Source organism: Plodia interpunctella, chromosome 9, assembly GCF_027563975.2.
Source record: "Plodia interpunctella isolate USDA-ARS_2022_Savannah chromosome 9, ilPloInte3.2, whole genome shotgun sequence".
NCBI lineage: Eukaryota > Metazoa > Arthropoda > Insecta > Lepidoptera > Pyralidae > Plodia > Plodia interpunctella.
In genome coordinates this window covers 5,894,012-5,906,168 of record NC_071302.1, presented here as the reverse complement: position 1 = coordinate 5,906,168, position 12,157 = coordinate 5,894,012, and the positions used below count along the sequence as shown (strand labels likewise).

The 12,157-nt window shown below is 34.0% G+C and overlaps 1 protein-coding gene across 2 annotated transcripts in view; it reads left to right on the top strand.

The window, feature by feature from the left end:
• Positions 1-12,157, top strand: part of Atg16 (Autophagy-related 16) — a 169,828-nt gene that overhangs the window by 126,847 nt on the left and 30,824 nt on the right. For both annotated transcript variants that reach the window (XM_053750076.1, XM_053750075.1), the window contains 2 exons: positions 8,508-8,628; positions 11,038-11,217. In XM_053750076.1, coding sequence (XP_053606051.1) covers positions 8,508-8,628; positions 11,038-11,217 — 301 coding nt within the window. The remainder of the gene's footprint in view (positions 1-8,507; positions 8,629-11,037; positions 11,218-12,157) is intronic.

Genomic DNA, 12,157 nt, shown 5'->3' with positions numbered 1-12,157 from the left:
GGATTGCTTGATTACTTAATTACTAGAAACACAAAAACGTATGAACTCAGCTCTAACAATATGACAGTATATCTTTATTATGGAAATAATTGCCATATAATGATTATGAAGAGCTCGGTTTTAGTGTAATGCGAAGGAAACACGCGAGCCATTTGTAATTTCTATGAGAGAATAAGTGATCTAATGGGATGTAAGGTTACTCTGTTTTTAGGTTGTGTATTATACCATATTTTTGTTATATCAAATCAACTATTTTACTTTAGTAAAAAATGGGAATCTGATTGACTTCTTTGCGTCTCTATAATTATTTTTATATGAATTACGAAGTTACATTTTTTCCAGTGTCTAAAAGTATTTCAAAACGTCTTAGACCAGATTGATCTAAGGCGGATTGAATTTGTATTTTTCACGGTAGAAATGTCTTGAAGCTTTGAAATTTGGTGAAGCTTAAGGTATAAGAAAATTACCCTGTGGGAAGCCGGGGCATTTCATTAGTTGTCTTATAATAATAACATTTAATATAATTTGTAAAGTGCCTCTACATTCTATATCTTCATAAGTGCCTTTACGAGGCCGCATAAGTCTATTTTAAATCTGCATCAAGAATCCCGTACTCCTTCCGCTTCTAGATAAATATATAAGATGCTCGTAAAATAACTCGTGCTTATTTGAATTACATGTTAAACGCTGCATTCAATATCTATCGATGATTAAGATTCTAATGTCCATTCTATTTATTGCTTTTACAGTAAAATTTGTAAAATTCTATTTATTGCTTTTACAGTAAAATTTGTAAAAGCTGTAAACGTTATTATTAACATTTTATGCAACTTGAGCATTTATATGTTTGTTATATTTTGTAAATATACTGTATAGTTTATTTGTATTTACTTTTTTAGCGTCAGGTTATTTAATGTATTTTTATAGCCAATATTACCAAATGTTAACAAGTTGGGATCTCACTTCATTCTTTGTCAATGTATCCAATCCGTTGTAAGAACCCGGTCATCCTGCGATTTTAGATTCTAAACCTGCGATTTCATAACTCAATATTCTAAGCTGCACTAAACTATTGTCTGTTCAAAAAGTATTTTTCCTCACCACGTCTCTAATGTCTTTGAGAGAGCCGTATATCCACTAGAGGATTTCTAGCAACTAAATCTCATAATGAATGTCTCTCTGTCTGACTCACTTAACTCAGTAACTACTAAACGGATTTTCGTACGACTAATAATAATAACATTAAGAAATATTAGCAATATGTTATGTGTAGATGACGTGGGCGTATATGCAAACCTAGTTCTTAAAGAATTAATGAATCACATATAGGAATTATTAATGTAAGTTATTATTCGTGTTCATTTAATTCTCTACTAAGTGGATCAAAGGAAGAGTCCACTTTGCAGAAAATCAAGACGTATAATTATAGTTCGTTACATGAATTAAAGCAAAACCTTAGTTTCTTTCCTGTTAGTGCAATCATCTGAAATGATACTGATTTCTGATATTATAGTTTTAGAAAAAAATATAATTCTCACGCGGCACAATGACCGGCGAATTTCTGTTATGCCATTTAAAATAATTCATCTATCTGTTCGTATGTAAATTAATATTCATTTAATTACCCGCCTCCCAGATCCATCCAACTTATCTTTTAAATTCCAAACGAAATTACCATATTAATAAATTCATTTGGCAACATTAATTAAAATAGCTTAACAAATTGTAAAAACAATAATACTAGACGCATCAAGCTTAATCTTTGCTTTTACAATAATTTATGTGTGATATTAATATTTTCAATTAGACTCTTTCGGCGATAGTTCATAAGCAATATATTCGAATGAAGTGTGTATGTAATACATATTATTATTTAATTATTGTGAGTTATTTCTGCAAGAGTTATTTAATTTTCTGAGGTGATTGTTATTATTATGGATTTCCTCGGGTACGTTTGAAACTCTTGAACAATTTTTGCTGTTTCATTTTGAATTAATTCCGGCCGTTTATTTTACTTCAAGAACTGTTAATCAGAAAATAATTAAAATAACTTACAAGTGTTGCTAATTTTCTTCTATCAGTAGTTCTAATCTGTATCAATAGTTTGATTCTTAGTGCAGTCGGTCTTATACAGAAACAGTAAGTTTCTTCTCTGTCATCGGTCGTTATATTATTATCCAAATTTTGGCTTAATTTATATTTACACTTATTTATTATCTGCACCTTATTTAATTATAGATGCTATTTATCTTGCAATCCCATGAAACCTGCGCGTGAAGTAGACCGCTAAATAGCTCTGCATCAAACGGCGGTAATAAGGTTGAATTTGCAATGTTTGTGGATAGGTCGATATGCTGCAGACCGTACACTCGTTTCATTCAAGTTCGCGCCCTGTATTAACCAACACCTTCGCGCCCCCGCGGCGTTGATTACATCTTGTTGTCGCTCCTCATATCGCTAGGCTGTGATTTAACCGCCGGCCGCCACCGACGCCGCTACCACCTGTCCTTGTTTATGTGCTCCTGATAAACCAACTCTAGGAAGCTCCCACTTATTTATTACATTCTATGACGCTAAATACAGAAATTGGCGCCTACAGTTTTAAGGGTTCCGCACTCGAACAAAGAAACTATAAAGTTTACACTTATCTGTTGTCGGATAGTAAATCCTATCTCAAGTGTTGGGATAACGAGCGATTAAAATCATAATTTACATCTTCTCGAGCACGATGAAAAGCAATTATTGAACATACTTGTCACGCACATATTTCTAGTTCTGAACTATGAGTACTTTGAATTGATTCGATAAAGTCCGATTAGAAAAATCAATATACCTTACTTACATCGCTGGCTCGGCGACCCAAAGTAGATCTTGTTTTCCGATACTTGAATTTTTTCCTATTCTGCGCCACTTTTTGCAAGCCAGAGGACATTCAGGTCTCTCAGTACTTCATCAGTCCAAGGGTACATAAGAAGACCGACAGGTTGTGTCTTTCCCTCTTGGATGTATCTTAAACGCTCTTTTAACTGTATCTTCAATTTTATTATCGGTGGCAATAAAAAAGTGTTTGGTTATAACACTTTTTTATTGCCACCGATATATATCGGCTATAATTTATTTTCATATGTCACAGAACCCTACTTGGAGCAAAATGTGCCGACGTATGTACTACATACGTACCTGTTATTAAAGTTAATTAAGTCATACTTTATACGTCCCAAGTTATAAATTCCGCACCGTTATATAGATTGTTTATAAATTGAAGACGCTATATTTTTTCCAATACCTGATTACAGATACATTTAGTACCCGGCAGTGTTCTTAACAAGAACTAGTTTTTCGAAGAGAATAATTAAACATTTTATACTTAATGTGTCATGTTTCAATTATATTGTCAAAGTCAGTTCAATTTCACCTATAAATTTGTAGGTTTCATATCTCAGATAGATAGTAGATCTTTACATTTCTGAGACAGATAAACCTTATAGATTGTCGACGTATCTTAACCTAATAAGGTAGCGATAAAGTTACACGAAAAATGATTCTAATTAGGGTGGTGTTTCCCGAGCAATGTCTGGGTTAGAACTGTTCCTTCTAATGAGATGTCTCTGAATTCTGATATTATCACAAATCTGGTGACGATGGCTATCGGCCCGGTCCCGTAATGAGTTTGCAGGCAGGGATGTTATGGATATTCGGATCTGAATATGGATACTGATCGGATATATCCAACGATACCGGAGGATGGATATGGATAATTTTCTATTTTTTGTTATATTACGTAGGCGTTCAAGATTGAAAACTAATTTTATAACCTATACTATCTTGGTTATAAAATTAGTTAATTACTTCTTATTAATGCAATACAAATTTGGAGAAGCAATAATTAAAAAGAGCAACACAAGCGGTTAGTGTGTACACAGACGACCGTAAAGTTATCCAGCGGATCTTAATGTAGAAGCAAATCGCAATGAATTTCAGCAGGTTGATGTGCTGTTGACTGTACCTTCAATTATTCGGATTTGGTGACGGATGGAAAATAATCACTATTGTAATCATGTATCCGACAGCTCCGGTTACGGTTACTGGACTTTATAACATCCCTACTCAGAAGCGCCATTTAATTATATCACATAATAAACAGTTATTTACAATGCTGTCCCAAGTGAGCCGTTTCGTACTCATTAATATCAGGGTAATTGAACTTCTTTATACTTGAAATACGCACCTAACCGATATAATCTGACGTTTGACCGTAAAATACTGAAAATACAAAATGGACAACCCTTTTTGTATTTTCAGTATTCTATCTAGTTTCATTTGTATTAGTTATTGTAATTGATCATACGAGACATATACAGAATCAGGTCTTTATATGTAGACAGAGCTAAGAGTTGCGAAACTTAATGGCCGCGTTCAGCTGTATAGTCAATCTTATTGGTGGAATGAGGATTACATAGTGACAGATTGCCTATGAAACGAATCTCAAGTTTATAGTTTATTAGATAAGTTTGCATTAAATAAAATGCTGTAATACAGAGTTTATTAAATGAAATGAAAGTATTTTTCTAACAAATTCTATAGAACATTATGGAAAACTGATGAGAATGAGAAGTGATGTCGTCAAAGAGAATATACGTGCCAATGTTACGTACAACTAACAATGCCAGAGATCATGTGAAGTGAGCAAGATAAAGTATGAAAGCTTTTAAAACGCTCAGATGAGAGTGAGAAACTAGTTGTAAAACATATTTTCCTAGAAGATGCTGTATTTAGGTGTTATATGGTGTGGAAATCTGTAGAAAATGTAAAATGTGGCTGCGTAGATAAGTGTGTTCCGCAGTAATCAATAATCCATATTGTAGGTATTTGACTTAGCTGGCTAAGTAATAAGCTATGTACTCTTAGACTGCACCTGGAATCACTAATGCGGGTACGCAATTTAAATCGACGGTTTATAAGGAATGAGTTATTTTCACCGCACAAGAGATATTCATATATTCTAACGGGTACAAAGATAATATTCAAATGGTTGGTTACGAGATAAATGTAACGAATCTCCGATAGCTCGATTTGTATATAGAATCCAATCCATTATTATTTTCACACATTCTAACTGTGATGAAAAAATTGAAATTTCTATCAAAATTTAAAAATATAATTCAACATTTATACTTTAACCGCGCGTTGGCCTCTTAACATAAGGTTAAAATTAACACTAATTCGATTTTTGTCATAAAATGGCGAATTAATTTTTACAAAGGTTCGTTCAATCTATAAAATCTTACAGGTTTCCCCAGCAAACTAAATAAGGCTTATGCTCGGATATCTTTGACCCAACATAAAAATAATTATCCAGTGGTAGAAAAGCTATTTTCGTATTTTCCACATAGCCTTGTTATAACTGCCAATTCAACTATAAATAAGTATTTTCAATTAAAGCCATGTTGTTGACTTGTTCAATAGTATATCTTTGTCCTTTTATCTGTACAATTGGAATCTAATCCGCGGTGGAGAAACGCTGCCAATATTAGCTCGTTAGTAGTTGGGCCTTGCTGGATGATATCTCGTAACCCCCTCAATTAGTGTGCCCTCACTATCGTGCCAATAGCCAGAAACAGAAGGAAGCACAACAACAACCAGTAGGCGATATTCCCAGAATGATAATCGCCGACCTCGAAGGTAAAAATGCTGTGATAAACTCGGTCGTAACTACAGTACTGTTTTGTGCTACTAAGAAATAAGGATGGTCCTAGAAATATCACTCGGAGAGAAACTCATTTCTGGTCCCTCGAAAAGAAATATTCTTTGTGCAAAACTGATTATAATATCAGCGAGTTTAAAAATTAGTGCTAATTATTTTCGCCATTAGCACCAATCTTCCTTCTACTAGCTCTATCGATCTTGATAATTGTCCTCATTTGAATATTTGTTGTTCCACTTCGTTAAGGCAACATTCTGTCTATGTTTATATCCTGTGACAATAGGCTGTGTGCTGTTGCTTATGCCCGGCCCGCACTCGTGACGAACAAAGTTACTAAATGTCTTCGGGACTCTAATTAGCCGTTATACTATAAATTTAACAACGATGATAAGGTCCCGTTGGCTCACTGGGAATGTTCGGCTAATGGCGCCTCACGAATTAAATTTAATTAATTCCTTTTCGCCAAACGCGCCTGCGCATATGATATAACGAATAAGGACGTTGTTCACATTGTGGGAATGCAGTTACAAGTATGGTTACTGGAGTAAATGAAGTGATTGTATTGTTTAGTGATTCTATTTTCATTTGTTTCCTATTTATAATTGGTAATACTACTATTTTGAGTAAATATACGTTATATATTCATAACAAATTGTATCAACTAAGATCTAAGATCATACAATTAATCAAACTTTTAAGAATTTCTTACTTGACAGGTGGAACATCTTCCATTTTATTTGTCATTTATTTCTTCGCAACATTGTAAAAACGAATATTAACAGAATTCTTTGCCATCGTCGTTATAGTGGTCTTATAAAGTGTCAGATACTTACTTAAGTGACGTTACGTTTATATGTGATGTCATTTATTACCGCAGACGTATTAAGTTTTTCGACTTTACACGCAATTTAAGTACCGTATTAAACTTTTTTAATGAACTGAAATTCGTGGCACGTGGTTTGCCACCACGTTTCGGAGTTTTGAGTCAGTAGTTCTGTAATTACTATAATAACGCATAATGGTCTGAGATGACAAGCAAATTTGTATAATATACATATAAGCATAAGTTGACCGGTAAATGTGTCTAGACGACGCATCTTCACACCTCTTATTTTAGTAGTCAAATGAAGTTGAAAGACATTGTAAAAATATGTTTTTTGTATTGTTTAAATACTTCTTGTTTACTGCCACTGTTAATAAAAGGAAATTACTTCTTGTTTCTTCTTCTTGCGGCTCATTTTATCCACTGCCTAACATTAACTTCTTCCAATGCCCGCCAAGCTTCATGGTCTTTCTTCTCCATTATCGTCAATTGCGACGATGTCGTATTTATATTGAAATGAGCCGCCCAATCTTCAGAAAATGGCTATCAATCGCGGGCGGGAAATGGGGTCTAACAACAATTTACATATTTGTGTTTAGATGTAGATCCCAAGTGCAGAGTAGTGTTCACTGTACTACTCGTCCTCGGCGTTTGTTTATGTTACTGTTTACTGTACATAAATGGCTTGAAGCTTGTCGATGGTACCAGCCGATAACGGCGCGTTTTGTCAGTAATTAAGAGCAGCGAGAGCGGGTCAGCCGTCATTACCACAAAGTTATGGAGACACTTGAACGCACTGGGATTGTTTAACTACAAGCCTGTCATGTTTAACTCGCGTTATAAATCTGTAAAGCGAAGGCAGGACTTCAGAGGAATGTACTTTAATTATAATTAATAGTTACACTCTAACGCTGAATTCAATATCTACAACATTGTAGATCACATGTCATGCCATTTCATTCCACAAATCGGAATATAATTTTGGCGAATGAGACTGTTTAGATGTTTAATATCTTGCGAGATTGGTTCACACAGTCTGAAGTCCAAATTAATAGGCACTTTAAATGCAAATAGACAGAAATGGGTGATGGGTTCGTGAGCCATCGTGCGGCGGCGGCGGTGTAGTGGACTGTTGGGTCCAGTACCACTGGATCTTCATAATTCGTCCTTGCCTATACGATAAAACCTATTCGTTTTCCCATCAAAATCCTGCCACCTTGTGTTCCTTTAGATTGATCTTATCTACATGTTATCTAATAATGAAAATCTAGTTGGCCCCAGACGAAGTACTAAAATGTGCAACAAACGTATTGGACACAAAATTTTCAGACAGTTTAAAAAGGGTCGTGTGGCTGAAATGAGGTCCTGGAACTTTTTGGGTCGAATAATGAAAGTCCAGTTGGTCTGTACTGTTGGCGGAATCACGACGCTATAAAGCGATACAATGATCGTCGTTCGTGAAGCCGGGAGCCAAGTGCAAATGGGCTGCTGATGTCGACCAGTAGCCTCACTGTTGCCTTTATTTATGTATCTACAATTTTACATACACACTGAAAAATAATATGGAAATATATCTCTATTTAGTACAATGTACTTATTAAATAAAAAAGAAGCCTTTTTCTATTGTATTGAACTAACCGTATGTTTGTTTATCATTATCGTCTTCATTCGGTGAAATTAAAATGATGCTAAGTATGTTTCTTGTTCTCGTATTTTATCACTGAGCTCGAATGAAAATGATTTCTTGTGTTATTAATGGACGCTGAACGGAAATGCAAGTTCCGAATAATTAGATACCGTAAAACTGCGTAAAGGCAATAATTATAACAATAAATTAATTCATAGCCCTAAAGCATTGTTTAAATACTTGAAATTAAATGTTACGTTTGATAAATATTCTACTATCAGTATATCACGATTCCTATTAAGTTTACTGTGTGGTCTTGGAAATTCTATTACATGTTTATTTATTATTTGCAGCACACGTTAACGGGACACAGCGGGAAAGTGATGGCGGCGAAATTCCTTGGGGAGCCGGCAAAGGTGATCACGGGAAGTCACGACAGAACGTTAAAGATATGGGACTTAAAAAGTAAAAGTTGTAAGTGTTTTTATATTATTCCTCAATTTTATGGCTATTCTCGGTGCGTGATGAGCGGTCGTGCAAAACAATGATAAACAAATTTATTTTACACGCGAGAGTTCCGAAGGTTGTACCCTATCGTGATAAAAAATATTTAATGGTGAAAACTTTATGAATAAAAACTGAAATGCAGATTACTATACACGAAAGGGAAGTCGATTTTAGCGTCAATAATTGTTAGCAATGGAATTACCATCATAATCTTTACACGCGGACTGCGGGACTCGTAACGAGAACGCAGAAGTGCATGAGAGGAAATTTGTACCCATAAAGTTATAACTATTATAGTTTGCTCGGTCTTCAGCATAGTAGACTGTATAATTACTTTTACTATACATCATTAGTGTAGCTCGAATGATGTTCTGTTCTGTCTGTATCATTGATGTTCGTTAGTCTCGCGATAAAACTCAATAACGGCTTGACCACTGTGAATCATTTTTATGTCATAAATTAAGTTGTGGGCACAGGTTATATGTTTGTAAACTCATTATTTGAAATAGGAAACAAAGAAAAAGCAATAAAAAAGAAACTCAATATTATAGATTTGAAAATGTTTATATGTACTTATGTTTGGTATTCATTTACTAGGCGGTTTACGGATAGATCTTTTAGTTTAGAAATTTTGACGAGATGTTCTAAATAATAATATGATTAAATTTATAGTTACGAAAAGTTAAAGCTACACTAGAACGCATCGTAAAAAGGTTGTTATTCATAGGACATCAAATATTATTGTAATAGTTAAAATAATCAACGTGCGTAGAACGGAAGCAGGCTGACAGTTAGATAACATTAATGAGCAGATAATAAGAAAATCTTAAAAGCCTTGTTAGAATTAATTACTTATTTATGTTAATTCTTAATTTAGGCAGCGCCAATCTGGGGCCATAGTTGTGTGGATCAAGTTTCACTGCCTTCGCTTATGCGTTTTATATTAATTGACATATATACAGGTTGACTTATTGAACGCCAGCCATGTTTGTATTGATGATACTGAAAGAACTTCAAACAAATATTACGAAAAGAAAAAATGAAAATCGCCAAATTTAAGCAATTCACAGAATGAAACTCATGCGAGGTCTTTTTTCGACCTAACATTTATTTTTGAAAGGTTATTATCCATGTCATACTTTGAATACACTGTAGTAGCTTCGTTTGTATTTGAAAATTCATCCTGTATATGATCTCAATGGCTAATAACCTCTACAGGATCATGTAAATGGACCGCAAACACTTTTTTACTCTTTCATATCCTGTACTGTTATCCTCATCAGAACACTTTAATTAAGACCTGACAATTGTAATTTATTAGCTCCAGTTACAATTGCCTTTTGGTGATAATTAAAAATTCCATTTACTTAATTAACACTTCTTCTTTAAAATAATATACTAACAATTATGTATAACGATGCCATTTATAATTTATTATGTATGCAATCAGTTGTTTTTCATATCAATTCACACGGTTAATGAAGTGCTTACTTATCACAAAAACTTTATTGTTTAATTGTTATATCTTTAATGCATGTGTAGAAATATATTTTAGTAAAAAAATGTGTAATTACACTACAATAAAACAGCCTTACTTGGGGGCTTACCATCATCTCTTAACGCGATCCACTTTACGACCTAAACTGAACTGCATCGCAAATTCGTACAATCGACTTAATTTTTAGTATGAATGCGATTCATTTTAGGTACCGAAATTGAACTGAGTTGCTTTGGAATCGTTCTGTAAAAGATGATGGTAGGCCTGCAGTACTCGAATATTTAGAATATCCCACTATTTAGATGATCGTCAAAATATTTGTCATCTTCGAAAACTTTTCAGACAAATTATGTAATGTATGTTAAAAAATATATAATATTTTTTAATAAATATATGTTTTTTATATTCGAAACCAAACTTGTCACGCTGCTGCATGTAAAAACGTAATTTATGCAGTAGACAGCATCTTGGACAGACGTGATTTTCAAAATAAGTAGGTGGCGCTCCGTTGTAATGTAAATATTTACACTTTAGAGTCGTGTGGCAGAATCAGTTGTGAGCTCATCACTGAAACATCTACGTTACATGACAACGCAGCACACTTTCAGAATATATGTGCTAGTCGAAAATTCAAAAAAATATTTACTGAAAATTTGCGAGAATTTTAGAAATATCCTCATGACACTGAAAAATCTAAACCAAAAGTTTGGAAATATTCTGTCATGATTCTCGGTCAACACTATCTGATCATGATCATGTGCCATCATGATATCGTATGACGAAGGGTTTTCGCCGATGAGCTTTGGGACTATTTTTAAGCTTGTAGAATATATAGTTATGTAGTTTTGTCACTAATATTATTAATATGTTGAAAACAGGTATAGAGACGAAGTTCGCGGGGTCGTCATGCAACGACCTGGTGACGTCAGACGGCGCTGGGTCCACTATCATCTCAGGTCACTTCGACAAGAGGATACGCTTCTGGGACATCCGAAGCGAGATGTCGGCGAACGACATCATGTTACAGGGCAAAGTCACTTCACTTGATCTCAGCAGAGGTTAGTTTACATTTTGTCTCATACTATTTTAATGCTTATTATATTTATGTAATTTTATTGTCATGTTTTGTGTCATATCTAGTACTGCTAATATCTGACCCATGGAGCATCGAGATTGTTAGACAATACGGAAAACGCCCATGCAAGTTCCATAATACACTTGCAGTATTTTCTTGTTTTATTTATTCAATGTTTATGTTTATTCAATGTAGTTTTTCAATCAAAATACATGACATGTCAGATTAATCTTTTATTGCCATTAGATATATATTTTATTAGTTCCAGTCTACAAAATTTGACATTTCATTCGACTTTAATTCAATATTTAATTATTCGACAATTTTAAGGCTTTTATCAATCGTCTACACTCCATTTATAAAGATGGGGCAGTAAATAGTTGATGGTAGGTGTTGCTGATGGTATCTTATGTTTCCTGTTATACTTACATTACAACAAACCACTTGACAAGTTCAGCAACATTTCTCTGTGCAGTCGGAGATGGCATTCTCGATGTTAATCACTGTGTAATGCGTTTAATTACTAATTGCCGTCAATGTCAGGTGCAATTGTATGACCAGTAATAAAAATTGAAGCACCCATGTTTTCCGCGTGAATGGTTAAAAGAAACACTCCTCGTTAAGCTTTTATGATTTCAACAGAGTTTCAAAGTGTTGACATTCATGATTTTTAACTTGTAATATATTGTAAAATTAAAATTAAGACCCCAAAGTTTGTAGAAAATTCTGCGTTGTTCACCAAAAAGTATTAAACGATATCATTCTGAGACCTTTTGGCATCAGCTCTTTCCAAGAAATTTCATCCACAATTTATAATATACTTAAATACTGTTAGTGTTGTATTATCGCCGTTTTGTCGTAAAACAAAATTCCCCAGTGTGCATTAATGACTTAAATTTACAGCTACTTGTTAATAATGACTT